The sequence below is a fragment of the Cherax quadricarinatus genome, chromosome 6, assembly GCF_038502225.1.
Source record: "Cherax quadricarinatus isolate ZL_2023a chromosome 6, ASM3850222v1, whole genome shotgun sequence".
In the NCBI taxonomy this organism is placed as follows: Eukaryota; Metazoa; Arthropoda; class Malacostraca; order Decapoda; family Parastacidae; genus Cherax; species Cherax quadricarinatus.
The window spans coordinates 66,631,400-66,654,056 of NC_091297.1; the positions used below are offsets into that span (position 1 = coordinate 66,631,400).

The window sequence follows — 22,657 nt, forward strand, 5'->3', positions numbered from 1 at the left end:
ACTGGTTAGCCAGATTTGAGTCCTGGAGATGGGAAGTACAATGCCTGCACTTTCAAGGAAGGGTTTGGGATATTGGCTCTTTGGAGTGACATCTAAACTGTCATGTCTGGTCACCTCTGCAAAGACTGGTTTTGTCTGAGTGATGGTGGAAGTGTTTCTTTCTTTCCTGAGTCACTCTGCCTCGGTGGGAGATGGCTGTCGTATAGAAAAAAAAAAAAATCACAAAATGTGCTGAACCTGCATGGGTCATAAAAAGCCAAAATGCTGAGAGATGTTAATGACTAAGGGAAGTAATACAACAGACGAACAGGCAAGCTATTAAGGAAAGCTAGAAATGGCACAATAAATTTCTTTCAATCAAAAAGTCAAAGAACACATCTGAAAGCAAGGCTTTTAGAAAAGGAGGGTGGGTAATGTGACAGCACCCAGGTACTGGACAACAGATCAAAAATGGCTCCAACAAGATCTCTGGTAAATGTGACAGTGAAGAAAAAGGTGTTGGGCTGTTAATGGCATTTAATATGGTGCAGAGGGGGGCACAAGACACCTCTCCAAGTGATAGTTGTGTGTTAGTCTTGCAAGACCAATTCAAAAACACGCAAGAAATGTTTCCCAAATGCAACAGGAATAAAAAGAGGTCGACCAAGAACCTGAATGTGGCTTGAGCTAGAACAACTTCTTGTCCTGTAACCTCGACCAACAATGTTGCCATTGTTTTCGAATGCTCTTAGACAAAACTGGAAAATAGTCCAAGTAGGGTAAATCTTTGCAAGAAATAGACAAGGCCAAGGCAGTGTAACATGCACAGGTCTGCTGAAGAGGCAATACAGCCAGCATTGAATGCAAAGAACAATGGAATGTGAGGAGCCGAAACTCTGGTAAGACTGCAATGATAATAAAAATTTAATCATATTAAGCACTAAACCCAAAAGGAAGTCATTACTATAATAATAAAAAAAGAGCTCAACCCAGGGCAGGGGGTGTTGCTGGAGCAGAAAGTAGTCATGGGTGGAAAGGATAACAGAGGTAGTTAGAAAGGGCTGTGAGGAGTGCTAAAGGTAGTATATTATCAAAGTTGGTGTAATAAATTGGTTGCTGTCAAAAAGTCAAAGAGGGAGTCTGAGTCAAAGGTGAGGCCATCAGCAAGGAGGGAAGATAAAGTAAGAGTGTTAGAGTGGTGACAACATCGGAGGTAAATTCTGCATGCTCGTTAAAAGACAGGACAGTCCAACAGAATATGGCACACTGAAACTGGAATGTGACAATACTCACAGACTGGAACGAGGCACCTCTCCATGAGATACCCGTGAATGAGACAGGTGTGCCCGATGCTAACATGGGAAAGCATAGTCTCCCAGCCTCAGAATTGATAAGAAGACCAGTCCATCAATCTTGATTGACGGACTGACCACATTGGCTCAAGGCTGAGGGACTGATTACCTCAAACTACTCCTGTACTTCAATGCTCTCCTTTGTATGGACTGATGAAGCCACTGTGTGGCGAAACGTTTCCTCAATAAAGATACCCAAGTGCTGCACATGTGTAATTTATCAACAGTGATGGGCTGCCAGATTCTGAGGTAATTTAGAATCTTATTTAGATTGAAAAAATGGAGGCTTAGCCTTAAAAAAAATTGCACCCCACCCTTGTTTTCCATTAACAGTATTATCTGCATAATCTCCATACTACAGGAATGTAGACTGAGGATGTAATAACAGCAATAAATATTTACTATACGTGTGTTTTGTTTAATTTCAGTTCTGTGGTGGTAATCTTGAATTAACCATACTGTCTGAGGGTGGCAATGTCATACTCTGGATATCACAGTAAACATACCAAAGATAATTAATGAGCAGATAAACTAACACAATTTTAAGTAAAATTAAAATTTTTACCTTTAAGTTGCTGGAATAGGAAAGCATTGATTCAGTGTGATAGATCTCAATAGAATATAAATTTACAGTATTCTAGCTATGTAATCTGTAATGTTACACCTACTTAAAATTAATTTGCAAAGAATATCAGAATAATTAAAACAATACATTTAAAATTAGGAGATGTGAAGTTATTAGAAGTATTAGTCAGAGGGCTGAAGAGGGGCTGTTGAGGTGGTTTGGTCATTTAGAGAGAATGGAACGAAGTAGAATGACTTGAAGAGCATATAAATCTGTAGGAAAAGGAAGGTGGGGTGGGGTCGTCCCCAAAAAGGTTTGAGGGAGGGGGTAAAGGAGGTTTAGTGGGCGAGGGGCTTGGACTTTCAGCAAGCGTGCACGAGTTTGTTAGATAGGAGTGAATGGAGATGAGTGGGTTTTGGGACATGATGAGCTGTTGCAGTGTGAGCAGGGTAATATTTTGTGAAGGGATTCAGGGAAACCTGTTAGCCGGACTCGAGTCCTAGAAATGGGAAGTACAATGCCTGCACTTTAAAGGAGGGGTTTGGGATATTGGCAGCTTGGAGGAACATCTAAGCTGTCATATCTGAGTACCTCTGTAAAGACAGTGAATATGTATGAGTGATGGTGAAAATGTTGAATGGTGAAAGTTTTTCTTTTTTTGTTTTTTTTGTTTTTCTTTCTTTTTGGGCCACCCTGCCTCGGTGGGAAACAGCCGACGTGTTAAAAAAAAAAATTATGATATGCCTCTGAAAATTATACGAAGCATAGCAGTCGGCATTTTAAGTTAAAATTGCTTTTGAACATTGGCAAAAAATGCCTTAAAACACTTAGTACTGATCTGTAAAAGTGAATACGAGCTTTAAACAATGGATTTTTTAATATATTTTATTTTCATTATTTTAAATATATGAACAGTTTTAAGATTCTCTTTTTACCAATGTTCAGATGTTGGGTTTGCCCTGAATACTTGGAATAATTCATATATTCTGTACTCACTTGCACAAAACTCAGGCAATGTTAAATGAATATTTGAAACAAGTCAGAAAAAATCTAAAGAAAAAAATATATACTGTATGTTTGTACAATCAATCATTAATTGTATAAAAGCAGATGCAATATTTACCTATCTGCTTACAGTGAATGTTTTATCAACTAAAAATATACATCTTTACACATATACAAATTTTCTGCTCATTATGACTAGATATTTGTTTAGATAAATAACCTAATATTGAATTACAGTTTTTCAGAAGATTCATTTATAGTGTAATAAGAAAAAGAAAATAGCACTGCCCACATGATAAAAAAAAGAAACTTAATGGTATCAAGAAAATCCCCTTTACATTATGTTAAACATAACTTTGAACGAGCACTGAAAAGCTAGTTAAAAAAAAAATCATTACTTCTTGCACTGTTTCCAACTTTTGGTAAGGTAGCATTTCCTGAGCTTGAGATTCAGAAAATACAAGAATTTTAATAATGATTTGGTGTGTGCACATCACACTGAATAATACTGTGTTAACCATGCCTAGCCATGGGTTTGAACTTTATGTCATGAGTTGTCAGTGGAGATGACTGTAAATACATAATGATATTACATTCATTATTGTAAATAATGAAGTACCAATCAGCTAAGCTGTTAGTTACTCCTATGTTTATCCATATACTGTACACTATATGAGCAATTTATTGTAATCAAAATACGATGGCAACTTGAAAAGTCTCCACAAAAAAAATCTACAACTAGTTCCCTTCAAATATTTTAGATTCCACGCACTCATAAAATATGATCTGTTGAGGTATTCTGCATGTTAAGAGGTTTGTGCAAAGGTCAACCAGCTCTACAGCATTTGTAGTCTGTAAAGGCAGAGGTTTCAGAGGTCTACACTCAGGGAAAACTTCAATCATTGAAGAGTGATAGTGAAGTTGAGCATTATGAAAGAACTTATGACAAAAATATACTAAATAATTCAAAAGCTAAAATATCACAGGCATTTCATCTATTATATTTCAGTTTATATATAATTACTAAAGCTGCTCCATATATTTCTATATTTTTATAAAGGAAGACACATCTAAAGTTACAATTAATAATATGAAAATATTATAATAAATCTCAATTTTTATATGTTATGAAGCTATAATTTAAAAGTTTATTAGCTAATTATCAGTAACATGATACTGTACTGTGTCCTGTTTGATCCACATGACTGAAATGGTTATTAAGCCTCAGGAACATGATACTGTCTTAGCTGTTTGATCCACTGGACTAAAACTGTTACTAAGCCTCTTGAACACCACATCTGATACACTGATACCAAGCCTCAGGAACACAATACTTTGTCCTAACTGTCTGATCCACTCGACTGAAAATGTGTTACCAAGCCTCAGGACAAAGATAGTGTATCTTAACCCTTTGATCCACTTGGCTAAAAATGTGTCACACTCATTAACATAACTGGTACTGCTGTTCATGAACATGTCATTCCTATATAAAAACATATACACTATTTTCATAAAGTTTAACATGCTAAAACTTAGTAAAAATAGTTTTTCTCACTGAAAAAGTTGTTTTAAAGAAGAATTCAGTCTTCTATAGTTTAAGATTGTGCGACAGAATACACCTGCTGTGACTACTAGCAACAAATGGTATATTCCAACTAAAAAATACTTCCATCACTTAAGGCGCTCAAATTAAAACAAATTAAAAGATACAGCAAATTACAAGTCAAGAGAAAATTTTATGTAAACTTATGAAAGTTCCTGAGCCATTATTTTCCTATTATGCATAGTACATAAATTAATAGTGTAAATCAGACTAGATTAAAATCCTAATGGTCTTTTTTTCCTGTATTCCAAAAAATTAATAAAATAGTCCCTTGTGGAATTACAATTGAAGCAACCTTTTTCTTTATCACTTACATCACTGAATAGACAATGCAACTTTCACCAATGATTTGTGAGAAAACTCAATGGAATTAAGTTGATATCTTGTAAACTATCAACATAATTCTCTATATTCATGTCTGCTTACTTTCATTGAGACATCTATTCTCTTTCTTCATATAAAACAAATATACTTCAAGGTAATCATATCCTCTAATTTACTTCTCTTGTGATATTTTAAGAGAAATATTCTAGACAAGATTACCCTCTGAACACCTCTAGTTATGATACACAGCCTCTGAAATCACCAGTTGAAGGATGTCATAAGCCATATGACTGTAGTCCTGCCCCAGCATTTCTTCTACTTGAGTGATGGCTTCTCCAACCACACATCCTTCTCGCTCTTGGGCTTCTCCCAGGTGGTGATAGGCTGCAAGTGATGATCATGTATCAAGATATCATGTACAATATTGATTTTCATAATTCATCATTGTTATTATAGTCATGAAGAAGCACTAAAACTGCAGGGGTCATACAGTCTGAGAAATGGGAAGCAATCAGTATGATCCAAGGTTCAGGCAGCTCCAATGCCTTGCATAAAGCCCTTCACCAGCATCAAAGCATCCCTCTTAAAGCATTTTCACGATTCAGTTGTGAGAAAAATAATTTATATACAATGATGAGCCTCCCTCAAATTATTTTTACCTCTTCTAAAGAATGATCTTAGAAAGGGTTAATCATTATTATTACAGTATATTCATTTTGGAAAGTTGAACTCACACTGCTTGTACAGTATTATAACCAGAAAAAAGCACTAAACCTGTTGGGATTTTACAGCAAATTTTGTTGAAAATTTTGTTGAAAATAAGAAAAAGTTTTGGAGTGAGATTAACAAGTTAAGGAAGCCTAGAGAAAAAATGGATTTGTCAGTTACAAATAGGAGGAGAGTTATTAAATGGAGAGTTAGAGGTATTGGGAAGATGGAGGGAATATTTTGAGGAACTGTTAAACGTTGATGAAGATAGGGAAGCTGTGATTTCGTGTATAGGGCAAGGAGGAATAACATCTTGTAGGAGTGAGGAAGAGCCAGTTGTGAGTGTGGGGGAAGTTCATGAGGCAGTAGGTAAAATAAAAGGGGGTAAGGCAGCCGGGATTGATGGGATAAAGATAGAAATGTTAAAAGCAGGTGGGGATATAGTTTTGGAGTGGTTGGTGCAATTATTTAATAAATGTATGGAAGAAGGTAAGGTACCTAGGAATTGGCAGAGAGCATGCATAGTTCCTCTGTATAAAGGCAAAGGGGACAAAAGAGAGTGCGAGAATTATAGGGGAATAAGTCTGTTGAGTATACCTAGTAAAGTGTATGGTAGAGTTATTATTGAAAGAATTAAGAGTAAGACGGAGAATAGGATAGCAGATGAACAAGGAGGCATTAGGAAAGGTACGGGGTGTGTGGACCAGGTGTTTACAGTGAAACACGTAAGTGAACAGTATTTAGATAAGGCTAAAGAGGTCTGTGTGGCATTTATGGATTTGGAAAAGGCGTATGACAGTGTGGATAGGGGCGCAATGTGGCAGATGTTGCAGGTGTATGGTGTAGGAGGTAGGTTACTGAAAGCAGTGAAGAGTTTTTACGAGGATAGTGAGGCTCAAGTTAGAGTATGTAGGAAAGAGGGAAATTATTTCCCAGTAAAAGTAGGCCTTAGACAAGGATGTGTGATGTCACCGTGGTTGTTTAATATATTTATAGATGGGGTTGTAAGAGAAGTAAATGCGAGGGTCTTGGCAAGAGGCGTGGAGTTAAAAGATAAAGAATCACACAAAGTGGGAGCTGTCACAGTTGCTCTTTGCTGATGACACTGTGCTCTTGGGATATTCTGAAGAGAAGTTGCAGAGATTGGTGGATGAATTTGGTAGGGTATGCAAAAGAAGAAAATTAAAAGTGAATACAGGAAAGGGTAAGGTTATGAGGATAACAAAAAGATTAGGTGATGAAAGATTGGATATCAGATTGGAGGGAGAGAGTATGGAGGAGGTGAATGTATTCAGATATTTGGGAGTGGACGTGTCAGCGGATGGGTCTATGAAAGATGAGGTGAAACATAGAATTGATGAGGGGAAAAGAGTGAGTGGTGCACTTAGGAGTCTGTGGAGACGAAGAACTTTGTCCTTGGAGGCAAAGAGGGGAATGTATGAGAGTATAGTTTTACCAACGCTCTTATATGAGTGTGAAGCATGGGTGATGAATGTTGCAGCGAGGAGAAGGCTGGAGGCAGTGGAGATGTCATGTCTGAGGGCAATGTGTGGTGTGAATATAATGCAGAGAATTCGTAGTTTGGAAGTTAGGAGGAGGTGCGGGATTACCAAAACTGTTGTCCAGAGGGCTGAGGAAGGGTTGTTGAGGTGGTTCGGACATGTAGAGAGAATGGAGCGAAACAGAATGACTTCAAGAGTGTATCAGTCTGTAGTGGAAGGAAGGCGGGGTAGGGGTCGGCCTAGGAAAGGTTGGAGGGAGGGGGTAAAGGAGGTTTTGTGTGCGAGGGGCTTGGACTTCCAGCAGGCATGCGTGAGCGTGTTTGATAGGAGCGAATGGAGACAAATGGTTTTTAATACTTGACGTGCTGTTGGAGTGTGAGCAAAGTAACATTTATGAAGGGGTTCAGGGAAACCGGCAGGCCGGACTTGAGTCCTGGAGATGGGAAGTACAGTGCCTGCACTCTGAAGGAGGGGTGTTAATGTTGCAGTTTAAAAACTGTAGTGTAAAGCACCCTTCTGGCAAGACAGTGATGGAGCGAATGATGGTGAAAGTTTTTCTTTTTCAGGCCACCCTGCCTTGGTGGGAATCGGCCAGTGTGATAATAAAAACAATAATAAAAATATAATTAGTAATGGGAAGAAATAAAGTTTAATCCAAGAGAGGGAAGGACTGGTTCACTTTCCTGGATGCAGAGCCCCATACTAACATCAAGGTATTTACCTTAAAGGGATAGGAATCATACAGTGTCTGGGAAAATAAGAGGTAATCATTTTTATCCAAAAAAGGGTAGAGTAGATCCAATTCCTTGGATCAGAAGCCCCTCACTGGCACTAAGGAGCCTCCCTAAAGGGAAGCAAAGGTTAACCAGGTTACACTTAATATGAAAAATCTGAGGATGTTAATCTCTAACCTCTCATGAAGAGCTCTAGACCAAGGATATCCTCAAGTTTAGCCCTCTGTTCTTCAATCCATCCATACACACCACCACCACCACCTGATACCACAGCTCCATCACCATCTGAAATCAACAATATAAAACTAAGAAATTCAATGCACAAGACACTGTGTAGCATAAGAATTTTAGTTTCCATCATCTGAGAGTTGTATTCAAAAAGTACCAAAGCTTACTTACCTAAGTGCCAGACTTCAGATGATGTACATGTTGAAATGAGGGATTTAGTGTCACACGTACTCAGTTGTTCCCTCGAGTTAAGCAGCAGCTCCATTGATTGCCGCAAATTTGCAAAGTCCTCGCTCTCTTCGTCTGATGCTGTACTATTATCCTCCTCATTTGAATTATCTGTATATATATAATCCTTGTCTCTAGCTCTAGATTTTGTTTCACTTTCTCCTGTGATACCTTTGCCTTGTAAATGAACCTTATTCTTTGAACATTCATACTGCATATTATTTTGTGGTACTGATAAAGCAGATCCTTGACTGAGTATATAATTTTGCTCTCTGGTGAATTTTAATACATCTTTGTTGCTATTTAAAAGTATTCCTTCATTCTGCAACATTTTTAAGTTGAGTGAAAGCTTTAAATCAGTAATGAGCTCATTATTGTTAGAACCAATACACAGCAGAGTAGGCCTTGGCCTGACTGCACTATTAGTCACTTTAGAATGTTTATTTATTTGATAAGGTACCTTATCAGAAAAAGAATTATCATTAGGAAACTCTGTTGCATCAGTCTTACCTTCTGAAACTATCTTCTGATTATTTCTAGATACATAATCTTCAGAGATATTAGTCAGCCTCTCTGTGTCCTCTTTACTGGTCTCACATTTTTCACTTTGTGAAGATCCTGGTACTGATAAACATACCTGATTAAAGCCTGGCAATTCATCACTTCCACACTGGTGCTGCAAATCTTGACCTTTAACCTCACCAGAAGAGTTCATATTAATGTGAATATTCCTAGGTGTTATTGGACTGCTGTCCCGATATCTTTCCATTGTATCGTTAATAGACGCTTGTCTCCCTGCCCTTTCTATTACCTCTAGTAAAACTGTGTGAGCTAAGTCTTCAACGACATCAACAGAATCATTTTCAATTTTCGTAGAATAATCTCCAGTAACCACTGATATTTTACTGTCTCTAATGTATGGTAATGTATTATTCTCCTCTAATGGAATAAGATGTGCATCATCTTTCACAGCTACAGAAGTAATTCCTTCTGTTACACTTGACACAGTATAATCACTCTGTGTATCACTGGATGACTGGCATGTAAAATCAGTTCTTTGTGTATCTATGCCACTATCACTTGATGCACTATCAACATTAGTGGCAGAAGACAAGTCACTTTTACTAACTAAATCTTCTACAGTATTAAGACCCATATTTTTATCACTGTGTCTGAAGTATGTACATTCCTCAGTTGCCTGAGTTTTTGTTTGCATGAACTCAAATTTCTGTTTATCAAAATCTCTCTCTCCTACAACAGATGATTCATTACTTTCAGTATTCACTGACATTTCCTTTCCTCTACAATGTTCACAGTTTTCAGTGCTCAAATTTTGTTCAGTATCCATGATCTGACTAGAAGTTCTTGTAAACCTGCAATCTATCATAGTAGATTCACTTTTTGGAGAATTGGCTCTCTTTTCAACTCCAGGATTTTCAAACAACAAATAACCCTTGTCCTCATTTTTACTCCTTTCATTATTTTCAACAACTGTGTTAGCAGTTTTAGAATTTGTACATTCTTTGCTTCCAAAATTTTTAGTATGCTGCACAAGTGCACAACTTTCTCCTGATGAATCATTATCACTGTTAGATTTGTCACAAATTTCAGTGCTTTCAATGATACCTTTTTCCAGAGCATCAGCAGCTTCTGAATTAATGTCCTGCCGGGAAGATAATTTTTGCAAAATTCCCGCAAGTCCAGACTTAATCATTTTCTTTTTCACAACTGGTATATTCCCGTCTTTAGACGAGCATAATTCTGAAGTTATTTTCTTCCTTATCTTTTCTTCTGCAGATTCAGAAACACTGTTTGCAACGATCAGTTTCCGCTTTGGTCGTGGTGACATGTGCATGCGTAACATGCCAAGTAATCCACCTTTTGTCTTTTTCAATGTATTATTACTCTGCCTGTTTGAAATTGTAAAAGTTACATCAGAAATACTTTCATTAATGGTATATGTTTCATTCAAACATTTCCCATTATTACAAGCTGTTTCTATTTCCTCCTGAGCTTTTATTTTAGTGCCTGTTACACATGCTGAGCTTCCATTTCTACCTTCTTCCTCTTTATTTTCAACTTTAAAATCATTGCTATTTGAACTTCCACCATATCCAACATTACAAGTTGTTTTATCCAAGTTTGTATTTTTATGACAATTATTATCACTAGCTTGTACTGCATTACCTACTGTCACTCCAACATCTGTTTTACAGATCTCTTCCTTAGTCCTACTTAGAATATTATCATCATTATTGGTCCCTTCATTATGAATTTCAAATGTTCTATTTATTGTAGATGGATGATATATTAAATGACTATACTGAAGTGAAGGAGTCTCACAGCTTAAAGTTTGAGCATTGGGAGAGGAATCTGAGGTGAAATTACTTGGTAAATTTTTACAGTCACTATCACATTCCTGTAAAGAAACAGTGAATGTTGAATTCATTACTGCAGATTTATTTGAGATATCTAAATGTTTACTGTTGGAGATGTGTGCTTCTGTATCTAATATTTCCATGGTATCAATTTTACATTCTTGCCTTTTAATATGTTTTTGAATCATTGGACTTTCAATGATCTGGGCTTCAGACAGTACACTTATAATATCCTCACAATTCTTTGTCCACTGCTTACGTTCACCTACTTCCTTAAACACAACTACTAAGTCTGATGAGGATGTTAAATCCATTTTTGACCCAGAAGATTCTAATGGAGAGTTTTCAAGGCCAGATATATTGATGTTTCCCCAGTGTGGACGTCTGTTTGGAGTTATAGAGCGTGAACTTGGTAAGCTCTGAGAGGAGTTAGATTTTTCAGAGATTCCTTCAACATTTACTAAAGTGACATTTGATGAAGACTGAATATTTGTTTTTGATGAAGTAGATCCTTCATTTATAATTTCATATATCTGAACATCATCAGTGTTGGTTTTATTTTTGCAAATATTTATTAGGGAAGAAATACTTCTCCTTGCAAAAGCCTTTTCATCTTCATTACCAACAGAGGGAATATTTTCTATGGCAATTAGAGATGGTTTATGATTTTCATTTGGTACAAGATTTCCAGATACATTTTCAATCAAATTTTCTTTATCTGTATTAGTTAGTATCTCATTTAATATTGTTTCTTCTTTGGGCAGTAAGCATTTCCAAACTTGATTCTTTGGTTTAGTCGACCCATCACCACAAAATTCTTCATCAGGCTGCCTAACTTCTTTGTTATCCATCTGAACATTCACTGAAGGCTCATTGGCAACTTTGCTATGAAGTGTGTCTTCACCTTCCTTGTACACCTTATTAGCTAGCTCAACTTTACTCTCACATGGAAACCAATAGCTACTGGGACTTTCATAAGGCTGAAAGTCTTCTTTTATTTCTATTTCATAGTTTGCATTATGTTTATTCAGGCTTTCTAAAAGTAAAATGTCTTCTTCATGCTTCACAATTGCAGACTCAAGCTTTTCTTTATGATATGCCCATTGGCGTCTCTCTGACACCATCTGGTTCATCTTCTCTGTACGTTCTTGCAACAATTTCTTCATTTTCTCGTGCATTAACACTCTCACTTTATCAGCTGATAAAGCTGGGAAGTCTTCATTGTCATCCTCGTCACTACAATTGCTACAATGTTGCTTGAGGGTTTTATTTGCTAACTCTTTCACATCCTTTCTATTTGTCTCTTGCAGTTGCTCATCAGAACTACTGTGTGTTTGATCTATCTCAATGTGATCTGCATTATGTGCATGAGAAACAATCTTATTTTCTGCTCTTCCACTTGATTTTGAGGATCGGCAAACATGAATATCCTTACTCACCCAGCACATGTCATATTTAGTGGTGGAGAAAAATCTTGTAGGAGTACCACTCTCAAGTGAGGCAAATTCACTCTCTGAAGAATCAGTGGGTATCAAGGCTTCTACAAATTTTCGGTCATTGTATGCAGCTTGCAATTTCTTGGATAAAAATTCATCCACAAGCCAACCTTCAGCCCCAGGCGATTTATTAGATTCTTCCTTATCCTTTGATTTACACGAGTTTTGATCAGTATTACTTCTCTTTCTGTTTAAATCATCATTTTTCTTAAACCCAGCACTATCCAGCATCAACTTTAATTTCACTGGTGATAGTGCCTTCTTTTTGGCATTCTGGTTCTGATGTTTTGAGTTACTTTGTTTGAATGCATGGGGTACTGATTTAGATCTGCCTTGGGATCTCTTTTCAGTATTTTCTGCTAGTTCAGCTTTTCCTGCATTTTTCACCAAAAGGCTATTCTCACTTTGGTATTTTTTCCGATGCTCTTGGTTAAGCCCAGCTATTTTAGTTTGAGCCACACCAATTGCCTTCTTTGTTCCAGAAATGGCTTGTCTAGAAAATTTTGAGGATGATTTTGTGGGAGACCTGTAAGTATTCTTTTTATTGAAGGACTGGCTGATTCCATATTTAGCAGAAGGATCTGTTATGTCATGTGGACGCTTCATTACTGGAATTTTGCGTGCTGAAGCTGGTAAAACACACCTGCGTTTCATCAAAGAGGCCTTTAATTCTTCTTCTTCACATCCAGAAATGAAGCGAGGAACTTTTTTTAAAATGAATGTTCTGCGGAGAATAACAGATATAGATGGTCTTACTTGTGGCTCCCTCTGAAATATTTGCCCAAGCAGCAAACGAAGATCCCGACTGTAACGAGTAGGAACAGGTTGGTATATACCTCTTATTATTTTGAGTATGAGTGTCTTCATATTGTTAGCCTCGAATGCATGCTTAAGCGTCATCATCTCATACAAAACACAACCCAAAGCCCAAATATCACTTTTGTTGTTATATGGCTTATTTTCACACATTTCTGGTGACAAATAATATGGTGTACCAATGCATGTCCTTGCCAGATCTGAAGTACTATTCAGAACTTTAGCAATGCCAAAGTCCCCCAGCCGAATCTTACCATCATCTGTCAGAAAGATATTTTGAGATTTGATATCACGATGGAGTATTTTCCGATCATGGATATATTTTATGGCTAGGCAAAGTTGAACAAACCAATCAAGAACTCGCTCCTCAGGAAAAAGAACACCTTTTCTACTTGTAATTAGTGTGTGAAGGTCTCCACCACCACAGTAATCCATTGCTATCCTTAAACGGCCATTTTCTTCACAAGAAGCCCGGAACTGTGTGATATATGGGTGTGACAAGCTTGACAAGACCTGCAACCATATTTGGAAATTATACAAAAAATCCCAAATGCAGACTACTGTATATTAAAAGAAGAAATGCTGTTCACACAATACCATATATAAGAAAAAAAGCTTGTCCATACAGACAAAAAAAAATACACTGCTCATTCTTACAACATCCTTCTACTATAAAAAACTAAATGATTATTAAGAGAGAGAGAATATGTTGTTATTGTATTCAAAAAATTGTACCAAACCCATAAAGAGAACTTTAAAAAAATTTTGTCTAAAAAGCTGTGATTTAATTACAAGGGTCCCTTAAGTTACAATATTAATCCATCCCAGAAGATGTATACCTCAAAACAATCTTAACTCAAACCCCAAAATACATGGTTTTGTGGTAATTTATTCCAAGACACCGGAAGTGCAACTTTTACTATACCTTGGACTTACACACTCAAGACATAATTTTCAGGCACCTTTTCCCTTCATCTGCTTCTCCATTATCCACAATTATGTCTTTCCATCTCTATTATAATTTCTCTGGAAATATGTCACTTTGTCTTTTTTGGGTTATCCTAGGTTCTCTACACATATGCTGCTATGTATGATAATCTATGTAACTGGATTTGTGTATACTTGAATAACCTTATTTACTCTGCCTCTTATTCATTAGCTTAAATTCATCAACCACTTAAATAATCTTTATGAATTCTATATGCTTGATAACAGTAGAGATGGTTGATTGTGGAAAGCCATACTCTCACACCGATTCACTAATTCTAACTCCATGTTTTTTCACTAATTTTTTGCCTGATCTTTAGAGAAATTGCCTGTTTACTACACACTTTAGGGCCCAGGATGTCTTGATAATGCAAAAGATGGAGTAAATATAATACAGATTCAATTATGAAGGGTAAATAATCCAGAGTTGGTGCAGGGAAACACATGTGATAGCTTCAAACTGAAGAGGACACCATAAACTCTAGTACAGTGGACCCTTGGTTATCAGCCATTCCGGATATCGGCCAATTCAGTTTTCATCCGCATTTTTGGTCGAAATTCTATACTGGCTACAGGCTGTTATTTCAGAGATCAGCCATATTGGATGCGTCCACCTGCTGCTCCACCGGGTTCTTGAGCCAGTCTGGCTGTGTCTCTGGGTGAGTGAGGAAGATTCCGCGCATTCATCCAAACATTTCGCTATAATCCATTGTTTTCTGTGGTTACTGATTGAGTGCAACTGCAAAATAACCCACCATGGGCCCAAAGAAAGTTCCTGGTGCCAGCCTTTTGGTAAAGAAAGTGAGAAACATGATAGAATTCAAGAAAGAACTCCTAGCAAAATACGAAAGTGAAGGAGGAAGAGAGAGGGGAGAATGTGCCTTCTTTAGTGATTCAAGTGATTCTACGATATGTATGATATGTATGATATGAGTCAATAAAGGCTATAGCACCAGCCAGCGGTAAATGTAGCAAGTAAGTTAAGTGGTTAAGCGATAGAAAAAGGACGACACGAAACTGACTCCTCCAATGCTGTTGGAGGTATATAGGGCCATTGACAATATATGCCGCCCTGCATATCTTCCACCACTCTAAACCAATGCCAGCATCTCCTCCAAGGTAAGTGTAAACATTTCTTATTTTTTTTTTTTTCAACAAGTCGGTCGTCTCCCACCGAGGCAGGGTGACCCAAAAAAGAAAGAAAATCCCCAAAAAGAAAATACTTTCATCATCATTCAACACTTTCACCACACTCACACATTATCACTGCTTTTGCAGAGGTGCTCAGAATACAACAGTTTAGAATCATATACGTATAAAGATACACAACATATCCCTCCAAACTGCCAATATCCCAAACCCCTCCTTTAAAGTGCAGGCATTGTACTTCCCATTTCCAGGACTCAAGTCCGACTATATAAAGTGTAAATATTTCTAATTTATCAATTAAAGTGCAAATATTTCTTATTTATAAATTACGTACATTGTTTCAGTTTTGGTGGCCTCTGCTGCCACTGCCACCACCACCACTATATGTACAGCTTATGCTGTCAGTGGCCCTTATAAACCCAACGCCACCACCACTACATAATGACATTTTATTCATTCTAGAGTGTATATCATGTTTCTGTGTTATTAATATTGTTTATTATGTCATATTAGATGAATTTTGATAGATAAATAAGCCATAGGGTTGATAATAGCATCATATTTTAGCATTTTGTTCTGTCTCCAAACAATAAACTCGCCTCCCTCTCCGCTCCTTGCTGTTTTGCATATGCCAACAAGACTCTTCAATAAAGATAAAAGTGATTTAAATGTTCATTTATCTATTTCATTAGTTATTTTATTTAGTTCTCATTATTTTGTGTATGTAAAACTATAGTTAATCTTTAAAAAAATGTATTTTTTGTTAATATTTTTGGATGTCTGAAGCAGATTAATTGTATTTACATTAATTCTTATGGTAAATATTATTTCGGTTTTTGGTCATTTCGGTTTTAGGCTGACCTTCTGGAACGGATAACCGAGGGTCCACTGTACAATCTCTGCTATTGGTTAAGATGTTACCACAGAAACATTCAACCCGATTGTTGACTGTTAAGCTACCCCTCTCAAACCCACACTCCTATTAACTCAGACACTATCCTAGAGGCAAGCTACCACATTGCTGCTTGGCTGAGGTCAACCAACACACGCCAACCAAAATAATAATAAAGCTTATTTCTACAAGTACATGATACAAGTATTACAAACCTAGCTGAGATCATTGGTATACTAATGTATATAGAAAATACCTGGTTGTGCAAAGCACTCTGGGCACCTAAGGTAAATCTTGTTTCTTAGGATGCCACCAGCAATGGTCATCTAACACCCTGTTACCTACTTACTGATAAGTGAACAGTACCAGAAGCTGTAAGGAAACATGCCCTATGTTTCACTCATCCTAAGATTGATCCCTAAACATCAGTGTGACAGCTGAGGACACTATTAACCAAGCCATGAGCACCAGCGCATGCATACAGTAATTGTACCTCTCATTTTTCATCGCAACTCAAAATTATTGTAAATGAAGCCTATTATAACTCAAGGGACCACTGTACTTGTTTTTAATTGTTCTGAAATTAGTCTGCTGTAAAAAGGAAAAACATGAAAATGCAGTGGATTTATTTAAAATGCCATATTTCGAGGCTTATAAGATGTGGCTTGTAAGACTTGTCTTAGTTTCAGTGTCTCGGTATCAGACATAACTGGGAGAGCAACAGCCCACTCCACACCCCAAACTTACAGCTCCCATCACTGACCTTCAGTTTATAGGACGCAGGGTGGTTTTTGGAGACATTTTATGGAGAAAAAAAAGTGTCTAATAAGCCGCGAAATACGGTAATCATAATTAGATGTAAAGAGAGGAAGAAAAACTTTGAACAGGAAATAGTAGACAAAGGCAAAGTAGAAAACTGGTAAAAAGTAAATTAAAAGTAGAAGACAGAATACAAAGAATGACAATGGCAAAATCTCTGGAACTCTCTGCAGAAGATTAAGTTCCCTTTCTGCCAACTGCTTCCAGATTTGATGGGAATTTACAAAGCTTTAATATAAATGTCAAATTATCTAGCATAACTTGCTTATCCAGCTTTCAATCAGCATTTATACTCATGCACTTATAATTACCATTTTATTTCTACCCCAGTAATTATAACTAAAACTGCAATATAATTTTGCCATTATCTCTTCCTATTTACAATGCTGATTTAATATAAGTACCATTTATAGCTTTGTTACTTAAAATGCTCAATTATTATCTCACATATACACAACTTGATCCTACCATTCAAATATCCTAATTTCAACAAATGTTTGCTCAGTATTCATAGCTAATTCATATGTCAGCGTAAGTTTCATGACCTCTGAGCCACTAAGTGTCCACCAAAACTACAGTTATAAGTTCTACAAGGCCCATCATTCAGTACAGTTTGAGTTTTTATTTCCCCCAAAATGATCTTAGTTATATTTGGATATGATGGAAGGATGTGAGAGTTGCAGGATTCAGAAAAACTGGCTAGCCAGACTTAAATTCTAGAGGTGTGAGATACAAAATCTGAACTCATATGGATGGGTGAGAAAGGGGCATTTCAATGGGTCACTGGAGATATGATGTTATCACTTTTTGGAAATATAGCTAGGGAATGAGTGCTGGTGAATATGGTATTCTTTGGGATCTGCCTAGATGAAAACAAATGCTGCTAAGAAGGCTATACATTATTTTAAGTAGTAGTGTACATACTGCACAAGTTAAAAGCAAGCTAAATAACCCTATACATATGATAGAAGAATCATTTTGAAAATATGTATTAATCACACTGCACAATTTCTTATCAGGTAACAATGCACATATGCTCAAAATGTACTCAATAATATTTTTCCTGCTGTTTCCATATTGGAAATTTTCACAAGATGTTAGAGTATAACTCCCCTAAGTTTTAAACAAAGCATGCACAAACTCCCTAAAACTGCCACAAAACCACTGCACTACTGCATGAGGAAACTGTCAGGTCACTATTAAAGAAACCTTTACCTTAACTTCTCGTCTTGCTTCTTCGAGTTCTTTCGCTGACATGTGGGAGATATTAATTTCTTTTATAACACATTTTGTGTCTGAAGGAATGTGAACAGCTAAATGTGCTGAGCCGTAGGACCCTAACCCTAGCTGCCGAAGAATTTTATAGTCCTCCATATTCAATCTGAAAAATAATGTGGTCTTATTTATACATGGAATGCAGTCAATGTAATTACTGAATGTTAAATAAAATACCATACATAAAATAACAGATAATATTGAGATTAGAACCTGTCAGAGCTCAGTCTTCATTTTACTGTAAAAGTTACAAGGAAGCATCCCTACCCCAACATTAATAGTTATTTCTTGTATAAATTCTTATGTTGGGAGATACTACTAGCAAAAATAATACCTTCATACATAATGAAATGCACTTCAAGAAGGTTAAATGTGCTTGGGAAGAGCCAATCCTCTGTTAGTATTCAGTCATGTGACATGCCTTGCCAATCATGAGATGACTCATCTTGACTAGTTACCACAAAAAATTAGTTCTATTTGACATCAGGACAAATTAAATATTTACCAAAATAACTACAAGTGTGTCCAGAGTACACAAAAGTTTCTTTTCTATAAATACTGGATTATATCTGGAGTACTGTAAAGTACTCATTGTTGTATATAATTATTATTATAATCAAGGGGAAGAAATAAACCCATAATGGATCATCTATCACAAAACTCACAGAGGGAAAATTCCTAGGAATCCACCTTGATAACAGACTCAAATTTCAAACACATATACAACAAATTTCCAAAAAAATTTCCAAGACCGTAGGCATACTATCGAAGATACGGTACTATGTTCCACAGTCAGCCCTTCAGGCCCTATATTACTCACTTATTTACCCCTATCTCACCTATGGAATTTGTGCATGGGGCTCAACAACAATAAACCATCTCAGACCACTAATCACCCAACAAAAGGCTGCAGTCAGAATGATGATAAATTCCCACTACAGACAGCACACTCCACCAATATTCAAAACTCTAAACCTACTCACAATACAAAACATCCATACTTATTACTGCACCTACTACATACATAGAACACTTAACTCTGACATAAACCCTCCCCTCAAACATCTCCTTACCAACCTCAACAGAACACATGACCATAACACAAGACACAGATCAATCTTTGATGTTCCTCGTGTCCATCTCACACTATGCAAACACTCAATGCACATAAAAGGTCCTAAAATCTGGAATTCATTACCTGTGAATATAAAAGAAACACTGTCTGTTTATAAATTCAAGTCTCTTCTCAAAAATCACTTACTCACCCACAACTAAATAAATACCGAGTAATTGTATCTCATAAATTGTATCTCATATATGTATCTCATTATTGTATCTCATAAATATCATCCTGTGACCCAATCAAACTTTGTTACTATTTAACTTCATTACCTAACATAATACTCCATTCTACTGATTACACAACAACACAGTAAATGACCATATGACCTGTCTTTGTAATACTCATTTGTACTAAATTGTTATCTGTTTTACAATAATTTTTGTACCACTGAATATATCATTGCTTAGTTAATCTTAAGTTAATTTTAAGCTGCCCATAATGCTCTGCATACAAGGGGCTTTGGCATGCTGCATTTTGCTGTATTCTTTTGTACTTCACTGTATCATGTTCAAATTAATAAAAAATGGTCAAAGGGTGCTCAGGCAATGGGAGGAAATCAAGTCTGATACAAGAAGGACTAACCATGCCCACTATCCATTCTACCCAGGTTCTTCCCGGGTGATGGGAAGCTGACCTTTATACAGGTTTTACTATGATGTTAAGTGTGCAAAAAACAGTAGTGTCTACAAAAATATCCTAAGCATGCAATGTATTTATATTTTAATCTTGTTTAATGTAGACAAATGTATATATCAGTTGGTAGCTGGAAGAGCAGCATCAATCTCTTATCTCTTTATCAATTATTTCAATTCATAATATAAAATATTTTATTAAAGTAGAATTACTTGAGAATATAACTATTTTGAAGCTCCTTGTGAAACTTGTGTTTTTATAAGTAATAGTAACAAAAACTGATCCATTTTTATCATGGAACAAATTACTGTTAAAGTTTTTTAAGCCAATTTAACATTGGTTTTATAAGAATAATTATAAGCTATAATAATGATTCTGAGGCCCTAATGATGATAATGACATAAATATATGTATATATAATTAACTGTGGAAACTCAATAAAGAATACAGTATTACTAAAGATAAGGATTAAAGTTAAAAATGTATATAATCATAGAGAAACACAAGCCACTGGAAATAAGTCATTCTGATTTTTTTTCTGGGGGGGGGGGAGGTGGTGGGTAATTTACGCTTTAGGTTACCAGGTATAACTTGTATTACAGTAAATCACTTCAACAAGAACTGACAACCACAGTAAACTGAGGTGAGTAAATAAGAACTATCAGGCGCAACTGTAGCATAAATAATTTATTTTGGAAGTAATTTATAATTGTTAGACAAGAGTTTTAAGTTACCGTGAGTGTTCCATGGCTGCGGACACCCACGTAGCAACCTTACAACACTTGTCTATGTGTTTTTCTTGCAACTGAGTGATGTCTCATAGCTAGATGACTCTACCATACATGCACATGTTTAAGAGCTTCCTCTGTGGATGACTGCAACAGTTGTAGAGGTGTGGCAGGTGTGTGGCAGGTGTGTGTGTGCAGCAACACCCTCATAACAAGTGTCTCAGCTGGTGTGGTCAACGTTGTGTTCTATTTTGTGGTTACTGTCTTAGGTTTAAATTTTTTCCTAGCATGAAGGGGTCATTAAGGTCAAAATCATCATAATCACTAACATCAAAAGCATCTTAATATCTAAAAGTATGGATTAAAGTAAACTATCCGAAAATAAACACCGAGTCTTATATACATCTTAGTGTATATTCACTGACATTGTAATATTTTCTTTTATCTTGAGCAATAACAAACAGGTTTTATATATATGTATTAGTTTATTCTGATAAGAAATATATTTTACGTGTCAAAGCTGAAAACAATCATACATATATTCAGCGTTCTCATAAGAATGTAAAATATTTACATATTTAGAACAACAAAGCCAATGTCAAACGTTGAAGCTTTTGTAAATTACTTTATAACTGGACTATAAACCAGTTAAATAAATTATATAAAAATCGATCCATTTCAAGCAACCTTTAATCTTACGATAATAACAAATATTATATTTAAAAATAAATACCAAACAAGTATGAGTTAGTGGAGTCAATAATTAGAGATTGTGTAAAACAAGATGTGTTTTAGCCGCTACGTGATCCGGAATTCTTGTATCACTTAAGGCCAGCCCTGCCTACCCTTTAATCTGAAGAAGGTATCCCCGTATCCCTTAAGCCCAGCCTTGCCTAAACCTATAATCCCTGTATCTATAAGTTAAGCCTTTTCCTGCTCCAATGATCTGAGAAGAGTATCCTCGTATGTCATAAGCTCATCCCAGCCTACTCCAAAAATCTGAGAAAGGTATCCCCGTATAAGTCTAGCCCTGCCCATCTACCCCAGTGCACGCACAAGGAATCTACTTGGAGTCTACCTAGTGTTGTTCCGGGAGTCAACCTCCTTGGTGCGGTGAAGAGGCTCTTGGTCTGAGGAATTAGACCTTTTGGTCTCCTTCCTCAGGTCAAACCTAATTACCCCCCAATCCCCCTTTCACTATCCCATCCTCCCCATCCCCTTTTCCCTTTTCCACCTCCTCTCCCGATCCCTTCCCTGTCCCCTTCCTATTTTCAGCCTTTGGGATTCTTTCCACAGGCACTCTAGTTCCTAGGTAGAGGGAAGGGTACCGTGGTCCATCCCATTCCGTTGTGGTCGGTGGAGGTGGTGTAGTTTGCCGTGGAATCTGGATCACCTGGGGATGTCCCACTCCCTCTCCGGTCTCCCGGGGGTGACATTTGGTATCTTTCGGGTGACGGGTGTCTCTCTGGATGCTGCCTTTCGGATTCCGGGGGGTGGTGGCCAAAGGAGATATTCTTTACGGCAGGTATCCGGCCACCCTCTCTTTTGTCCACCGAGGTGGCTCAGTAAATGTGAGATTGCTATCCCAGATTGCTGGTTTACTGGCATGAAGGGGAGGGTATGGCACGGGTTTCATGCCGCATCTGCACTACTTGCAGTGCTGGGGTCCTCTTGGGCATGGAGGGGGATTTACAGCCCTTTCATTTCTCCTAGGAACTTCCCTTCCACGTTCCCCTTTTTTATTCTTTTTTTCTTTTTTTCTAAAAAACAAAAATAAAGAAGTGACCTAATTATTATCATTATTATTAACCATGGAGTCCCATGTCCATGAAGCAGCTACCCTAGGCCCCTGCTACTGCACCTTGTTCTGACTTTACCTCGTTTGGACATTTCTCATGCCCCTATACCTCCTGCTGGTGCCGTTTTGTCACCCACTCCAGGTACCTGGGTTCCCTCTGACTCCTTTGATACATCTGACCTCAGCACTTCTTTGACCATGCTTCTGGCTTCTCCCTCTACGGTGTGGCACTTTTCAGATCTCCCGCCCATCCTACGTCAGACCAACTCCTGTCCCACACTTAAACACCCAAGACCATTACCTGATGATACTCCTTTGTTTCCTTCTCATTATGC

The 22,657-nt window shown here is 37.0% G+C and overlaps 1 protein-coding gene across 1 annotated transcript; it reads right to left on the bottom strand.

The window, feature by feature from the left end:
• Positions 1-1,726: 1,726 nt before the first annotated feature.
• Positions 1,727-20,766, bottom strand: LOC128693039 (uncharacterized). Its single transcript, XM_053782535.2, has 5 exons — positions 20,531-20,766; positions 17,981-18,146; positions 8,172-13,431; positions 7,950-8,057; positions 1,727-5,212 (listed from the first exon to the last, which is right to left on the bottom strand). Exons 1-5 carry the CDS (start codon positions 20,542-20,544, stop codon positions 5,061-5,063), a joined length of 5,700 nt encoding a protein of 1,899 aa, XP_053638510.2. The 5' UTR covers positions 20,545-20,766; the 3' UTR covers positions 1,727-5,060.
• Positions 20,767-22,657: the final 1,891 nt, after the last annotated feature.

Excerpts from the sequence above, each read along its gene's own strand:
- LOC128693039 (XM_053782535.2), bottom strand. Across the intron at positions 13,432-17,980 it reads AAGCAAGACGAGAAGTTAAG|GTCTTGTCAAGCTTGTCACA; the intron begins GTAAAGGTTTCT and ends ATATGGTTGCAG. Across the intron at positions 5,213-7,949 it reads TCTAGAGCTCTTCATGAGAG|CCTATCACCACCTGGGAGAA; the intron begins GTTAGAGATTAA and ends CATCACTTGCAG.